This window comes from Carassius gibelio, chromosome B17, assembly GCF_023724105.1.
Source record: "Carassius gibelio isolate Cgi1373 ecotype wild population from Czech Republic chromosome B17, carGib1.2-hapl.c, whole genome shotgun sequence".
In the NCBI taxonomy this organism is placed as follows: Eukaryota; Metazoa; Chordata; class Actinopteri; order Cypriniformes; family Cyprinidae; genus Carassius; species Carassius gibelio.
Genome location: NC_068412.1, coordinates 25,045,629 through 25,064,338, shown reverse-complemented (window position 1 = coordinate 25,064,338; position 18,710 = coordinate 25,045,629). Strand labels below are relative to the sequence as shown.

At 35.3% G+C, this 18,710-nt stretch overlaps 1 protein-coding gene across 4 annotated transcripts in view; it reads left to right on the top strand.

Moving 5' to 3' along the window:
* Positions 1-18,710, top strand: part of LOC127975938 (neuronal PAS domain-containing protein 3-like) — a 281,812-nt gene that overhangs the window by 170,809 nt on the left and 92,293 nt on the right. For all 4 annotated transcript variants that reach the window (XM_052579992.1, XM_052579991.1, XM_052579994.1 and 1 more), the window contains one exon: positions 15,462-15,551. In XM_052579992.1, coding sequence (XP_052435952.1) covers positions 15,462-15,551 — 90 coding nt within the window. The remainder of the gene's footprint in view (positions 1-15,461; positions 15,552-18,710) is intronic.

The window sequence follows — 18,710 nt, the reverse complement described above, 5'->3', positions numbered from 1 at the left end:
GGAATTTTTTTTTTACCTCCATTATGAGATTTTATTTTATTTTATTTATTTATTTTATTATTTCCAGTGGTGATTCTTATTAGATTCGTAGGCTGAAATACTAATGGGGTGAAGATATTTCACAATATTGTGATATATTACATCACAATACTATATTGATGTTCTCACAGCAAGAATCAATAGGTTTTGGAAATATAGGAGACTGAGCAGCTTTCAGAACAAGTCTGTGGGAATGTGACTTAGCATTTGTAAAACATATTCAGTCATTTCTAAAAGACTTAAACTCAGAACGAGCTAGGAATATAATTGCACAAAGCACTTTAGATTAATGAGAAACAAGTTAGTTTTGAATAAGAATAAAGAATCACAGTACATTCACGCTGTATAATATTGTAGAGCCATGCAATACATTTTTTGTCTGTTTGCTAATATGCAGAACAGAAATTCCCCTTTGAGTTTGTAGTCGGATTTCTATCATGGAAATGATACAGATGTTATTTTCCGCCCTGCGTGCAGGTGTCCCACAGGGATGTCTCATTATCACAGACTGGAACGCTCTCCCCTTGGGAACAGCCCAGATTTTGTATACTTCAAACTCACTTTCTCTTTTCTTTCCCAATGAAAGACTTTTAAGGCGCTCTGTTCTTATTAAACTACTCTTTTGATACAAATATAGAGCTTTTGCACACCGGTATAAGAACTGCTGTAGGTGCATTCTGGGAGAAAGCCATGCTTCTTCCTACCGCCACATCTGTAGTATATGCTGTGAAGGTGTTGTAAAACATGCTGTTTTATATCCGTAATGAAGCAGCGTGATTAGAGGCCATGTGGCGTGCACCTTGATCATAAACACCTGACACTTGTGTGTGTGTGTGTTTGTGTTTACACGCCTCCTGTTACGTTACGGGACGTGCGAGCAGCACCAGTCAGTCTTTAGTGTGCGTCTTATGGGCTCATAACGTGGCTTTGGGTGAAATTACTGTGGCTTTAAATGTGTTCTCAGAGGAACCGAGACCAATAAATACCCACATACTACCCTAACACTCATCCATGACGCCGTCTGCCTCTGGTTTTGCAGCTTTTTGGAGAATTACTGTTATTTGAATGTTTTGTTATTTAAATAAAATTCTGAAATTATTTTCAAGACAATTAAGCACATTTCCCCCCATTATTATTATTGTAATGTGAATAAACCTCTTTTATTTGCTATATATTAATATATAATATATAAATTACATATTAATGTATAGTATATAATTAATAACTATTATTAATGTATTTAATAATTGTATAATACATAATGTGAAAGTATATTCATTTAAATACATTTTTCATTATTTAATTGTATCTCCTTGTTCATTAACAAAAAAAATTTGAATCCTAAAAATATGCAAAATATACTTTTTGTCTTTTGATATTGGGATAAAATGTGACACAATACTATTTTAGTATCATGGAGATACTAATATAGGTTTTGTAAATATTAAAAAATATATTTTTGGTTTTTATATTTTCTGCTTGATGTTTTAAAATGTTGAAATATATATTTTTATTATTTCATTCATTTTTTATTTATGAAAATGTAAAAATATATAATTTTATTGTTAAGGTAATCTACTGTTTTTATAAATAAAAATATTTTGTTTTGTTATTTTAGTATATTAAGTTAAACTAAATGGAAATGAGAAATGTTACCTTGGAACCGAGTTAAAATAGAATAATTGTTAATATATATATATATATATATATATATATATATATATATATATATATATATATATATATATATATATATATATATATATATATATATATATATATAATAATTTTTATTAAATTTTTTTCAGTTTACATACACATTTAATTTCAAGTAACGAATATGCTTTTTTTAATGGTTTTAGTTTTAGTTAACTATAGTAACCCTAATGTCAGATTTATGAGATGAACCTTTATTATGATTTAGGACTTCTGTTTGGTATCTGTTTGGACAGAGAAAGACTCCTCCTGGTTAACTGGAGATATCAAGATGTGTTTGGAGTTTTGTTGTACGGTATCCCTGCGATTACAATGCCACGGTGGTCCGAGAAGGCCCACTGAATAGTTGATATATGAAGCAGAAAAGAGGAGGGATTTGACGTGCACTTTATCAAAGCCTGGGCGAAATACCCACGAGATCAGGCCGCGTTTAGCCCGGATTAAACCGCGGCGGTCCAGGGGCTCTTCAAAACAAAGACAAGTTCAAGACTTCCTTCCCTTAAGGATGTGTCAAGGGCAATCCAGACAAAAGACAAATGTCTTTTTCAACAGGGCGATAAGCATCTGGGCACAGGCGGCATAAAGCGATGCCTTTTCTTCCTGTGATTTCCTGCCTCCGTTCAGCCTAATATGGCTACAGTGGTTTAACCGAATACGGGACCGTGGCTATTTCTTATCTCCGCCTTAGGGGTATAAGCCCAGTAACCCCAGCTTTGAGTGATAGGTTTGTGTGCGAGTACAGGGTGGGCCGGGGGCTCAGCGGAGGAGTCTTTGTGTTATAGAAATGTACGACTTGTTGGAATGATTAATGCCAGTTTCATCCCGCAGACCTGTATCAGGCCAACTTCCCTAGACAAAACTTTTGCTGAATCTTAAATTCAGCCAGAGAAAAGGAGTTATTCTCTATTGATTTTGCCTCCCTCATGTATCCTCTTTCTGTAGATGTGAGAACTTCCCATTCCGATTCTTTCTGCATCTGATTTCCTATGAATGTATTGTAAGTAAGTGGCTCATTTTTTATGCCGCCGTACAAAGGGCCTGTCAATGGAGACTCCCGTGCCCGCCGCATTTGTTCCTCTACATGAGACGCGAACACACGAATACAATAAATAAATCAGCGCACTTGTCAGCCGCTAGCAGGGGAACAGAGCGAGTAACAAAACCGTTTCCCCTTTTTTGCTTTCAATGCCACAGGATTGTAAACTTAATGAGATAAGGTTATCAAGGAATTCACGCCGTCTTCGCTGCTGTCTTTTCAGAAAGCAAATATCATTTAGGTTTGTCTCAACTGTAGCTTTGTTGAGGCCGTACTGAGAGGATAATCGAATAAACTAATACATCTGAACAAACAGAGCGCCAGGCTTATGCGTGATTGGTGGAAATGAGGGAAGGGGTAATTAGTCTGCTGAATCTGACAGCAACTTGTGACACGATAATGCTGTCGTTTGAATATATAGTCGTATTATTAACTGGCAATGTGCAAAGCTACGGATTTTCATAGACAAGTTGGTGGGTTGCATGAACAATGGTAGCATTTGTAATTGAAGCAGTCAAAGAATTTTAAAAGAAGACCTTTTTACTCACTAAGGCTGTATTTATTTGCTGAAAAATATGGTAAAAACAATTATATTTCGAAATATTTTTACAATTTAAAAGAACCATTTTCTATTTAAATATATATTATAAAATAAAATGTATTCCCATGATGCAAAGCTGAATTTTTTGCATCATTACTCGAGTCTTCAATATCACATGATCCTTCAGAAATAATTTTAACATGCAGATTTGCTGCTCAAGCAACATTTATTTTTTATTAGTATTATTGAAAACCGTTGTGCTGCCTAATTTTTCTGTAGAAATGATCATACATTGCTTTCAGGATTCTTTACAGCTCATAAGAGCCGCATTTATTTAAAACCGAAATCTTTTATAACATTATAAATGAAGAGTTCAGATGCAAGTGCCATCTGAGATTTTCTTCTAAAATGAGCATTTTTCTCAGACTCCTATATTTATGTTCAGTTATTTCACTTATGGCAATGAAAAGAATATATATTCCATTAAAGTGAAATGACTGAACCTGCACATTTAGAAGTACATTTGAAATGGCACTTAGAGGCTTTTGCATCTGAACTCTTCAAATATATTTACAGTCACTCATGAATGATTTAATCAACTTAAAGGTATAGTTCACCCAAAAGTGAAAATGTGATGTTTTTCTGCTTACCCCCGTGACATCCGAGATGTATGTGACTTTGTTTCTTTAGTAGAATACTAAGATTTTTAACTTTCATTTTATTCAGCAGCAAAAAGACAAGTTCAGCGCAGCTGTTATCAGTTCTTCAAATTAGTAAGCTAATCATTTAGCCAGTTCTTTAAGTATGCATTTTGAGTTATACAAAGATATCCTTGATTGTTATTCTACATGGGATGGAAATCAAAGAGAGGAACTTTCAGAAGTAGACCTCTATTTGTCGAAATGTCAGTTGTAATTGGCCCATGGGTGAGAAAGATCCATGTTTTGATTAATCAAGGTAAAATCCTTCATGGTTACAGTCTCCAACATTTCAAATAGACTCAAAAGCTCCACACAGAGGTTAAATCCATACCTCATAACAAAGCATTGAAAGATGGCTATGATTAACCCTAGATGACCAGGTAAAACTCAGTCTGTGTGAGTCGGTCAGACCTCTGCATGATGGAGAGATGAGTTCATTCATTTAAAGTAGATTGCAAATGTTTGTTGTTTTCTCCCTCGCTCAGAGGAATCAATTCTAATTTTATGAATTTATGACGTGCTGTGCCCAACTCTTGATATATACAGCACATGCATGGAGAGAAACTCTCCATATAGAAGAATAAGGGTCTATTATTGAACTTAATAAACACATTATCATTAGATCTGAGATGTGAAACATTATTAAAACAACCTCAGCTACTGTCCAGCTAAATTATTTTAAATGCTGAGGTTAGCCGAAAGAGAGAAAGAGGAGCTGTTCTCTGAAATATTTACACAAAGGAATGGAACAGCATTAGTCTCCTCACCGTCGTATTAATATTGAGTTGGAGAAAAATTTTTGAATTGTTCATATTACAGCTTCAAAATATTTGTTACAACTTCTATTTAAAAAAATATTTTATTCATAATTTTTCTTTTTATACCCCTAGTGAAAAATAAATATACTAAAATATACCGTATTGAATATTGAGATACATTTATTTCCTGCTAAGCATACTACAAATACATTTACATAATTATGGACCCTGCAAAATATCCTGTCATTGTACTTTTTGTATACTTAAAGCCTGCTAAATTGTAACAAATAATTTTAAACTTTAATTGCATGGAAGTAGTGCTGAAGTCCGAATAAAGATATTACTGAATAAGTTGAACTATTGCAAGTATACTTCAGGTACACCTTCATCAATAGTGACATTACAACACATTTTAGGCTTAATATTAAGAAATGTGCATTGTGCGAAGTAGTACTCCAAATAGAGTTTAATTTTAGTTTTTATCCGTAAGTCTCAAGCAATTAATTAATTGATGTATTTTAAATATACAACTTTTTAGGGACTACCTGTTTGGCACTTTGGTTTCAATTTCTATTCTTTGTAAATGTGCTTTAGGAATTAATATATTAATATAGTAATATAGTAAACAAATGTGATACTACGGTAAGTGCTTATAATAAACCTCATCTGAATGAAAAAAAAGGAAAAATCCACCGTGACAGTAGTTGACCTCGGGGTTGCCAGGTCTACCAATTTGTTACTCAAAACTAGCCCAGTCACGGCCAGAACTTGTGTTCCTGGGGTCAGGCAGGTGAGGCATTGTGCTTCAACCCCCAGACTTAAAAAACAACCCTCAGGTCGGCAACAGTATAAAGGTAGCTGACTTGGCAATGCAGGTTGACCTGAAAGAGAATGGCTATACAGTAGAATCACTATAGCTCCCCTTGTGGCAGCACATAGAATTGCACTGTGCATTTGCTGCGCGTTATGAATCACATTTCAGCATGTGAAATCAAGCTTGTTTAGATACAGAATGTTTTGAGCCTTAGGACCAGAACGGTCTTTAGATTTTCCTCCGAAACTCTCAGGCCGATAACGAGACACATATATCTCATCCTTTATCCCAATTTCCGCCTTTTAATGTTTCCCTCAACAAAACCTCTAGATTTCAAGCATTTTCATTCTCCCAGTGTGTCTTGATCCCCCTGAGCGAGCTATTCAGTCTAGTGAATAAAATATTCTAATGTGTGCTGTTTTTCTTCCATTCGGTGTGCTTAAATATTACAAAGCATTTAATTATAAAAACTGAGAACAGACGCAGTCCTGGGACTGTCAGTGGGAAAAATAAATGTACAATCAAAATTGCAATTACCTGCAGAATTTCAGGGGTAAACACATCAGCAATCTCATAACAAACACGGGCTAGTTTGCATTCTAAAATGAATACAGTTAGATCCGAAGCAATTTTCTCTTATTTATCTTAGACGCCATGCATAAATAAAGCAAGGGCATTGAAGCAATTAGCATAATTAGACTGTGGTGGTCAGGCCCTATGCGATTTCTTAAGAGGCATCGCTGAGATGTGTGTGTGCGTTTGCCATTATGTGTGTGTGTGTGTGATCGTTGTCCGTATCGAAGGGCCTCTGAGCAGTCATTGTTAGATGTTTTCATACAGGAGAAGGCAATCAGTGTTGACTGTGTGAAGGTCCTCATTACCTGCAGGACCACAGTACCGCATCTGGACCGGCCTTGGGTCTCCACAACAAAACTTCTGTATTATCATGTATCGTATGTATTGTGCATGAATGCATAGCAAATCATCAGCTGCGACAAATTCGCTTTTCTTTTCTAAAAAGGCCAAAACATGATTTACTATTCACCTCTAATAGACTGAACTTGCTATCATTGTTTGAATAAATCATCATCCTGCATACTAATGACCGTATGTATTCTGAGGGAATCTTTCTGGAGTATTTGTATCTACTGAGTATGAATTAAAAATATATATTCCTTGTGCAGAACTCTGCAGTACATATGAATGATAGTGTAAGTATGAAGTGGATCTGTGCACTTAAAAGAGTTTCTTTCATGAAAGCTTTGAATAAGAGGCTCTATTTTTGAGAAATAAATGTCATTAAAATTAATTTCGGTCATTACGATCATTTTTACAGGAAATTTCGCTGAATTTTCAGCCAGGCTACAGTGAATATCTTTAGGCTTCTTTGTCTGTTCTTCATAATAAACTTGTCTTTGATTCTGTTTTTCATTATTTCATTTTTTTTTTTTTTGTTCTGCAGGATCTCTGTGATTATTCCAGATTTCATTTTGTTCAATTTCCTGCAGGATTTAACCATTTTAGCTCAAGGTTAAATGGCAGGACGGTCTAATCCCAAGTCATATGGCATGCATTTTAATTTGTAAAGAAAAATCTGAATTTAGTTTCTATCATTTTCTGGACTTATTGTTATCAATACTTTAGTGCATATTAAAACAAAACTTCTTTACAAACAAAAAGTTAACTTGCTTTGCCTCCTAGCATAGGATAAAATTAAGTCCTGCTTTTTATTTTTGTTAAATCTCCTGTTTCAGTCACAAATGCAAGTTTATGGGGTTACTTTATGCAAGTTTTGTGAGAAATGCATACGTTGTGCATATGTTTAGTGTCAAGTCAAGCCCCCTGTTTGTTTGTACTGACGTCATATTGTTTTATTAAGCCTGTGTTTAAACACATAAGCATTCAAATGATGTTTAATCCTCTTAGGTTCGAGCTAAATCCCCCCTTAAACCCTCAGATTAGACTCCGAGAATATTTCCTCTTCCCGAGTCTAACCTGGATGAAGGCCAGACGTGTTTGTAAAGTACGGATTTCTTCCTCACTCTTTCTCTCTATCTTTGCTCGTGATAATACGTGCTGGCCAGTCTCAGCGTTTTCCTTTAGCCCAGATATTATTGTCCTGTGTCATCACCCGAAGGTGACTGTTATCACTTAATTAAATCCTGGCGCGGAGGGGAAGTCGAAACAATATTGTTGCCTGGTCACCCGAAGGAACTTTGGAAAAGTGGCGTAGTTTCTACAAGGAAAGCCAGCGCTGGCTCTTTGGCTCCTGGAGTGCTTTTGTCATCCTCTGTGGGTGAAGAGTGCTAATTTAGATTTCAGACATCAACTGTCCAACAACTCTGGATCTAAAGGCAGTATCTAAGAGACAACACTATTTCTGTTATAGTTTTTGCACTTTCTGTTGATAGTTACAGGGAATTATTGGCAACAGAGAGACTCAGGGCTCAATGCAGACACCTTCTCTAAAATATAAATTATAAATGATATAAATATAAATAAGTTATAATATTAATTAAAATACTGGAGACTTAACTTAACTAAATTAATTATTATAATATACTTTTTGTATTGACCTTTTTACTTTTTTACTTATACTGTATATAACAGCAGCAATAAATATGTATGTTTTAAATATTTGTAAATTATCTATAAGTTATTATTATATTATATTTTTTGCATTAATAAGAGTGAGAGAGAGCATGATCAGACGCAATACATTTAGTACTGTAATATTAATTCATTAAAATATTTATTATTAGAGTACATTAGTCTATTGTAAATTTTCAGCAGTGATCGACTCACAATGCGTTTTAATTGATTGTATTATTATGCTTATGTGTCTCATATTTAATACTGAGAAATCATTTTCAATCGTTGTGTTTCAGATTTTTGACAATAATTCTGATAAATCATTTTTATTCCAAATATTTCCATCATTAATGGAACTGGAATTCGATTGAAGAACTGGAATCATTCATAGCAACCAGAACCATTAATTTGCTCACAACTGCTGTTCCTGTTGTATGTTTGGAGATGTTTGACTCTGAGATTGAGGATATGCTGAAAGGTTGAGTGAGAGTCAAGAAGCCAGATCTGAAGCCCTCACACCTCTTCTTTTAAACGGATGCTTGTTGTAGGTCATTTGGAGTGAAGCATCCCAATAAATATGGCATGTGGAGTTGCCCCCCTCCCCGTAGCGCTAAGCCCATATGAAATGAGCAATCTAACGACGCTCTTATTTGAAAGAGGTCTCAGCGAGGGGTAGGATGAGTGATTCAAGCATCTCCTGTGCTGGTGCCTTCAATAAAGAAATCAATACCGCGCATCCATATTTGCACATTTCTACATGACTTGTCAGCCTCAAAATTGACTTCAGTGAAAAAGATCTCTCACGGCTCCCGCGGCAATTCAGAAGTTCTGATGAGATCTGTTTTAACACCTCTCATCTGTCTTTTTCTCTCGCACACACATGTAGACACCTCCTTACTGTCTGTATGTCACTTTTCACACACACACACACACACACACATATATGTCTGCTGTCTCACTCATGCTGTCCGTCATTATCAGCCACTCCAGGTTTGAGTCAGTTTCATCTTTTTTTATGGTGCAGCAGTTTTGGGTCATCCACACTTATCAACATATTACACGATACCAATCTGGAATGGAAACATTTTTATTTATTTATTATGAATTGAAGTTTTAATTTAATGTTTTAATTTTAATTTTACTTCAAGTTTGTTCTGTGTGTTTTTGCCATTTTTAGTAATTTGTGTTTTGTTATGTATATTTTTATTAATATTTATTTTAGTTTTACATTTTAGTTTTTTATTACATCAAGGTCATCTAAAAGAAAATAAGACATTTTTCCCCATGCCAACTGAAATACAACAAGTACTATTTATAATAAATGTTTACTGTGTGCTTTAAGCCTGTTTTCTCAAACCTCTGATGTATCTGAGAGAGGTTTAAGTCTTAATTTACGCTCCGTGTAGTCCACATGCTCACATGCTCAGGTTTGGCCAGCCCTGTGAGAAGTCTTCATTTCAGTTGCAGTTGTTCATCATGAAGGCTGTTGGAGTTTGGAGGGGAATGAAGGATGGGATTGGAGGAGAAGAACATGAGGCATCTCCCCCATCGCTCTCTCTCCCTCTTCATTTTGTCTGACCTAATAGTTAATGATATGTTAATAGTCACTGAGGCTGCTCTCGGCTGGCGTCCGCTGTGTGTGTTAATGTGGACGTGCGGTGGCTCTGGCCGAGGTGCAGTCACTAGATTGATGTTTACCAGCTTGTGTGTCCTTCAGCTCACGTATATTTGTCCTTTGTTAGAGAAAACACAAGGCTACTGAGTTCCAGAGCATGTTTGCTGCTGTAGCACTGGAAGGCTGCTGTGTTCTTGCTTGAGGGATTGTGGTCTATAGTTGTAGCATCTAACAAGTGCTTACACTGAAGCAAAGAATCAGAGTTGCATAGTAGTTTCAGGGCAGAAAAATGCTATGAATAGCTTTTATTTATTTTTTACATTTTCCATGTCCACAGTAAGACCAAATATGTAAAGGCAACACTTTATTTCTATGATTTGACATTTTTAAGTGAACATAAGTGGTTTGCATTATTTTTATGTGTCTGCTAGGAGTTGTTTTAGAAGCAGAAAATATTCATTTATATGTTTATGTGTTTTATATATTTTTTGTATCATATATATTGTGTCTGCATATATTTATTTATTTATTTATTTATTTATTTATTTATTATAGAATAATGTGCACAATAAGACCAGGAACAATATTATATAAACTCAACATGAAAACCATTTTATTTCTGTGATTTGACATATTTATGGATTAATTTTTTTTTTATATTATTTCAATTTAGTATAATTCACACTAATATATATTCTGTACAATATGTCCAGGAACATATTATATTTTTTTAAATACAAGCCAAAAAAAAAAAAGTTGAAAATAGACTTTCAATCATGTAATGTATTTTTATGTAAATGGAGATTAAATTAATTTGCATGATGCTGAATTATGATTAAATAAGTCTCTTGTTAATGCTATTTGTGAATAACCAAGAGAAGCTTGATTTATATGTTTTTTTGTAATTTTGTAATTTGTCTACATTTAATCTTAATCTGGATTCTGTTGCTATTGCTTCCTAAGGTCAAGTGTGCAGATCCCTAACCGTTCCAGAGTTTCATTTCCTTTCTGTGAAACGCTTTCTTCCTTCTCTCAGCACTTTAGACAACAGAGAGAGAGAAGCTGCTTGCAAGGCATGACTGCTTTAAACAAATGACAAAAAGGCCCATCTTAATGTTACACTTTTCTCCCCCAGAAGTTTGTCTGGCTAGTGATTTATTGTGCACTTTACACAGTGGTTAGCCTGTAAACAGAGGCCGTTTATCATGGAGGGGAGCCAGGCGGAGGCACGCAGTGTTCCTCAGAGACCTGGCCCACAGATGCTGCGCGGCTGAAGGAAGAGCAGCGCTGAACAGGGAGGAGATGATTGCAGACTGGCTGGAGGTGACTGCTGCGGGTCTGTCCTGACAGCCAGGGCTGCGTCTGCAGGGACATAAGAGCCACGTCAGAGCCTGAGGAGTCTCTCTCAGGTCAGAAAGACCCTCCACTGGGGAGGAACGGTGGTCTCTGGGTGCACAGATGAAGTGACGGTGAAGAATAGAAGGCCAGGACTTGTGCTCTATGAACAAGATGCATCATTTGAGAGAACGGACTTAATGTAGTGTATTTTTTACACTGAATTTAAATGTATTTTATTTATTTTGTATTTACATTTTTTTTTATAAAGTTAAGGGTAAGTTTTATTTATTATTATTTATTTTTTTTAAATTAGGACCTAACAAGGATTGCATTCTGTTTACCAAAAATGTCAGTAAAGACATTTATAATGTTACAAAAGATTTCAAATAATGCGTTTTTTTGTTGTTGTTGTTGTTTTCAAAAAATCCACAATTTTCCTCAAAAATATTTAGCACCAAAATTTGGGAGTATCTTTTTGAATGAGATGTGAAGTGAGTGCGTTAATGGATCATTTTATGCGCTTAAAACCTTATGTTTTACTCTCTTCTTCGCATGAAAGTACTGTATCTTATGTCTTCAGAAGACTTGGAATGCAGCACAACGTGTTTGTAATGCTTTTATACTGCTTGTTTATGGTTGGTTTGGTCAATAAATACTGTACTTGTGACTGCACTTTCATTTGCCTGTTTTATAATGTTCAGAAGTGGGTAGGTTTAGGGTAGGGATGGGGTTACGTGCTCCAATTAAAGTTTAAATTAATATACAATTATTTATATTTAATACAAATGCATGAAAATCATTAAATTAAAACAAACAACAGAAAACAATGGAGGACCCTGTGCTTCGAAAAATGGGGTAAAGGGGTACCTTGAGCGTCGAAAGGCGACGCCAAAGTGTCCTGACCAAGTGTCAATATATGACGAGTTGGAGTGTGTTGTATGTATATACATATATACATATCTTAATGTAAAAATGTCTAATTCAGAAGGTAACAGAGGTCATTTGCATACAGAAGTTTTAAATTTATTTTTAAAAAGCTGTTCCCACAGAATATATTATTAACCAGAAAGGCATTATTTCCCAATATTTTTACTTATTGCTAATATAAAAGCAGATTTTTGCACATGTGCAATATTTATCTAATTGTTCTGTTGTTTTGAAATTTTAAATGTTAAACTACTTAAAAAGAAGACACATCTTAATAAAGATGCTTCTTTTTGGCATATTTACATAGACCAACAATTAAAAAATCGCTTAGATAAAAAACAAGAAAGCATTCTGTGTGAATGGCCCCTGAGGTTCAGGGAGAGGGTACAAACACGGTCAGTTAAGGCTAATTTACAACTATTTTGGTGCAAGAAACCTTGACTGATATTATAAGTGGACTTCAGGGGCTAAATTAAATGCTTAATGTGTAGAATATAGTCCCTTGAAGCTTTTTGTTGCTCTAAGTAATGTAAATAAGCATCCGTGTTAGTGAAGCATTTATGTTAACGCATCTATATTGGGATATTAGCATTTCAAATGTAAAGTGCCTTATAATGGGCTAGTATTAGCATTAGCGCGGTGTAATGTAAAGCGTAAGTCTAACACATCACCTCCAGCAGATGCGTGCTCAGGGAGGAAGTGATGCGCTAGCGGGCCGCCGTGGGACGTGCAGTTGTCAGCTGCATATCAGCACGCTGTAAATAGCCCGAGGCTGCACTGTTTTATCGGCGAGTAGAGACCGCACGCTCTCTCGCCAGCTGCCGATGCTGCTTTAAACTCGCAAATAAATGAGAGAGGGATGCTTTTCCACCCTGTCTGTGTAAACCTGATTTTCATAAAAAGGTGATCAGATCAGCCGTGACATTGTGCACAATAACTTGTTGTTTACTCGTCGCTCCTTTCTGGCATTTTCTCTCCCGGGGTGCATCAGCCTACAGATTATCTGAGGCAGTGGGAGACAATATGTAATTAACCCATGTGACCTCAATGTCTTAATTGTTGGCTGTTGGAGGCCCAACAGAAACACCTCCAGCAGTGATATCTATACAATGAGGCTTCCTTTAGTCCACAATTCCTAATGATGCACACGTAAAGCAGAAATGACCCAACACAACTGCTCTTGTCTTATGCATGTGACTTTTACCGATATGAATCAGGCTTTGTTTTGAGTATTTATGTATGGCATCTGTGATCTGGAGCAAGGTATCATGCATTTAATGTTATTTTTAAACCGTTAACATTAATATATTCACAATAGTGCAATTTCTCACTTTGAGATATTCGATACTATGGGGGAAAACTGCTATAACATTAAGGTCATAAAATGTGTTATTTTTGTTGAAATATAAATATAACATGGCTAGAACATGACAATGAGGTATATTTTTCATTAATGGAAACTTCTTGTTGAAAAAAAAATAGGAATTTGCATATGTTTACTTCAAATTAATATGCAGTGATAAAAAAGAGTTTATTTTATCTATTTTAGCCCAAATATGGGTGTAAGGATTACCATTTATATGTAATATGTGTATGTAATATGTAAATATGTATATGTAAAGTCTGTTTCATTCATACTCAAGTCAGATGGTACAAATATACATAATACAAATATGCCTCACAGAAGTAATGTAGCTTATGACGTTCCAGGAAATTCCTAATATGGACAAAGATCACTAAACTGAAAACACACGACAGCAATGCCTGTATATAGTTCATTTGTGTTCGTCAAGCCATCTCAGGTATTTCCATTTTCAGAAATATTTCAAAACTCCAAAAGCGTATCTATAGATACATTTCACTGCAGTTTCTAGCTTAAACACTAGAGGCAGTAAAACAAGATTTTTGATTAATAAAGACTTATTTTCACTACACTATGTTATAGCGTGTACCACAGTGCTTTATTTTTTTTTTAATTAGTACAACTGACATGTAAATCACATAACTATCTCCATATGAATAGCTTTTCTGATGTAGAAAACTTGCTCAGTAGCTCACCTAGTACAGCATTGCACTTATAAAAGCAAGCTGGTTGCTTGCGTTTATAGTAGTGTTTTTTCGTCATTTTCAAATGCTGTATAGCATTAACCTTTTAGTGCATTTAAATATACATGCTGTAACAATCAACAATGTTTCCAATCAAACTGAACACGGTTTTAGCACCACTCACATCTCACAGGACATTTTGCAGGACGAGTGCTGTGAAACATGAAAGAAGCAACATAATACCCTTTTGCAGAAAGCTCGTCACAAGCATGTTTTTCCAGTGAAGCCCGTGTTGTCAGCAAGCAGAAGCAGGCGGCAAAACTGTTATGGCACTGAAAACACAACTGCTTGCCAAGCTGTGCTAGCGGCTCACACCACGCTAAATAAAAAGTGATTTTGCAGCTGCAGTGTGTCATTGGCCAATCACAGGTGATTTTGGTCACAATCAAGCACTTCAGCTTTTATGTGGTTTCATGTTATTTGTGCTGCAATGTTGCATTGAAAAACAATCTTAGTGAGAAATAACTTTTAATTGAGAAATTAATATAACTTTTGGTTATTTTATTATGCATCAGCTATATTTTTATATAATGGAGATACTATTATATTTTTATTAATAGTTAGAATTACCGTAGATGTATTATGTTTTAGTTATTGTGTGTGTTTTTTGTGATTTTTATTGCTCTGTTGTTACTTAATGTAGAGTTTTCTTTATTTCAGTTTCACTTTTATTCAAGTACACTAAATGAAAAATGTTTTGTTGTCATTTTTTTAACGTTCTATTTTATTTCAGTTAACATTTATTTTATTTGAGGTGTCATTAATGTTTTTATTTTTTTTATTTTAAGTTAACTACAGTATAACACTGACAGGCACTGATTAATGTTTTACAATAAAATTAATTCATTTAGTAAACTTAATGTGAATTTTCTTTACATGTTGGCTGGCATGGTAGCACATCCTGATATATAACATTACTGTTTATCACGATCTCTTGACAGATGTGTGGTTCTTCCTGTGTGATTGAGTTGACCAGTGAAACTGAGTTAGCTGAAAAAAAAATTGATTTGGAAAAAAATGCTACCTTTATTGATATGAATGAGGCGTTTTTTGCCTCCTATTTATGTATCGCTCACACCACACTGTCCCTTAGCGTTAAGGCGCCTGTGATCCCAAGCTGTTAATTGAGGTTGTAATTGTTGCTCTTTAATGATCTGTCAGTGGTTTCCACACAGGGATGCGGTTCTGTTTGCACTTCTGAGCTGTGAGGAATAAGCTATTTGTGAGACTCTCGCCTGACTTGTTTCTTCTCTTTCTCTCTTTCTGTTTCCTCCACAGTCCCTGGATGGATTTGTATTTGCACTAAACAAGGAGGGGAGGTTTTTGTACATCTCAGAGACGGTCTCCATATACCTGGGGCTTTCACAGGTGAGTGCACGTGAGATTTTCACTCTTAGATCTCTTTCCGTCCATCGGTGCGGAAGAGAATCCGGACAAATTAGTGTTAGATAAACTCCTGCGGGTTTGTTAGCTGCAGTTTAATTCGCAGCATTCATCACTGCATATTTTAAGCGGCGGAGAGATGTTCTCATTGGAATGCTAGCACGTTCCCCGCTCCTGTTGGCTTGAGCCCGGGTCTTTCAAGAAACAGACAGATCGGCGAGGTCAGACGGTGAGAAAGTGACCTTCAGAAGTCTCGCGGTCCTGTCTAGCTGAGCTCCATCTCGAGTGCTAGCAGGCTTCAATCAAAGCAGACACGGCTGCACAACAGGCAGCTTCTGTTCACCGCTGCTGGAAAAATCCACACAAATCATCAGAATGGTCTCTCGCTGTCCTTGTATGAGGGATCAAAACCACTGCACAGGTGCCGTCAAGATGCTCACTGTACCCGTCACTGTAACAGTTTAACTCGTTTTTGTCTAGCAGAAATAAGGAATCATTTTGGATGTGCTCAGGATGGTAAACTATCTGCTGATTTTGAAAGAAAATGCTATGCCGCTTGTGTACAGTTCACAGTGTGTGGGTGCAAAATTTGAAGTATACAACCTGAGCACACTGCATGGAGTACTGTATCCCCCAATGCAATGCACTCGATTCAACCTTTCATTTCTAGTTGGACAGATGAACCAGAGGTGATGCCTACCTCGGTTTTTAATCTCAAATTCTTGTTTTTTATTCAGTGTACAGTGTAAATTGGCATACTAACTACTATTTAAAAGCAAATAAAAAATACAGAATTCATTATATGTACTGTGCACGAACTGCACGTACCTGCATGACACGGGTTCAAAATATTCAACTTACAGTCACATTGCATGAAATATTGTTTCACACAATGCCATGCACTCAATTCTATCTTAGATTTCTAGTATGGCATAATTAACCAAAGGTGATTCTAAACTCGATTTTTTAATATCTTAGACTTGCTTTAAGTTTATACCTGGACTCCCTGAATTTTATACACTGTTTTACAAACTTAAAAAAAACATGGTTATGTCATTTGCATAACAAATACTACTTTAAAAAAGACTTGTTTTACCCAAAATCACATTTATATATATATATACTTTTTTTTTTTTTTTTTTATTTTACATTTTAACTGGACCTGAATTTAACAAAAACACATACAGCTGCTGTAAGCATTTATTGATGCATAATGCAAAACCAAATACTTTACCGTACTTTATAGTAATTTACATAATAACTTAATGCCATATACAGTAAAAAAAAAAAAAAAAAAAAGTATGTATACTGTGTACATCAGAATACCAAAATGGTTAAAAATATACTGAATGCAATAATACTTTCAATGCACACCTTTCATTTCTACTCTGACAGATGAACCAGAGATGATACTTCACTTTTTCAGACTCTGAAAATTGGGATATTTTTGCTCCAATTAATCATATGCATTTCTGAGATTTATAAAAATGCTTATAAATATTTTTTTTCCTTTATATGCAGATTAAAAATAGCAGACAGTATGCTGCACATACTTTTCAGTGCACTATGATTCCATACTGAACATACTCTTTCAGTCAGGTTCAAGTGCTGCTATATGACCTGTCAGATCTGAACATTGTAAATATTGAGTCTTCTAAATCATAAAAGCAACAGTGGCTGAAAAAGACTATTCAAATATTCTGCTAGATAGAAGGATTGAGATATGAACGAAGAAGAGAAGACTAGAGCAAACTCTAAATGAATTCAGCATTAATTGATTGATGATTTTTATCAAATAATTGATTAATTCTAAAAATCCTGGCTTTTGGAATTTGACTTGCTCTTTTTCTGTGGTATTATCTTTAGGTTGGCCAGCTGATAAAGTGCTTGTAAAGTCTTTAGTCTAAGTAGGTTTTATTATCTTACATGCTTAAGCTTATCCCATAACTCTCCTGATCTTAATTGCTAAACCTTTTTCTTCGTTAATCTGTCCTAGAGGCCACAATTTTATAAGGTGTAGTTCATTATTTTCATCGTTAATTGGATGAGCAATTTGCCAACTTTTCTGCATTGACAATTCTATGCATTTTTGTGCTGTGGGTTATCAAAAATAGACTATACTATATATGATTTCATGTATATATATATATATATATATATATATATATATATATATATATATATATATATATATATATATATATATATATATATATATATATATATATGCTGCTTTTGTAGTTTAACTCCGAGGAGTTAATTAACATTTGTTGAAATTAGATTTTTCCGCTCAGTTGATGCACATCTCCAGCCATGCAAGTAATCACCAGGATAGCTTATCTTTTTGTAAATGTCTGTTTGATAACTAAACGTTGATTAATATAGGGAATATTAATTCATACCACATTCAGGATTGTGGTATCTTAAGTCTAGCTTGCATTTTTTTGTCAGAAATAACCATGGCAGTAAATGTGGTCTGAATAGCTTTAATGGAGTGGTGCTATCGGTCAGATTTAACACGTCTCCTTAAACCTTTTTATTTAATCTAGCATAATGGTTGAAAATAGGCGTTTAACCCTACATGTTGTAACCCTGTAAGTTACAGCCCTGCATTGTGATGGTAAGAGCCAATAGATCTCTCCCGACTGCTCCGTGTGAGCGCTGATTTCCTAAGAGCTAATGATGGAGGTTATTAAAGATTCAGGGCTTGAACCGTACTGCGGCCATTACACTAGGCACAGTCGATAGCATGACCTTTTAGCACCGCGGCTCCATCATACGAGCGCTCAGCTGCTCAAATCCAAGCTCTGCTCTCAGACAGATACTGCTGCCTCGCAGGGCACTAGAGGAGCACTAATCTCTAAATCGAGCTCTTCCTCAATCCGTTTGAAAGTAGATAGGAAGCGTCCAGTCATGGACTCCACTGTCCCCGTAATGACATCAGCTGAACCTTACTGTGATTTCAAACCAGCTGCACAATAGTCCTGCACGCTTTGATATAAGCCATGTTTTGGACAGTGGCTTGGGTTTGATTCTAGGTTGCACATGTTGGATGTAAGTTTTCTCCATTAAGAGAATACATTTGTATTAAATATTTATTTGTATCATTATAATTGAATAATTGTTTAATTGTTATTATTTGTT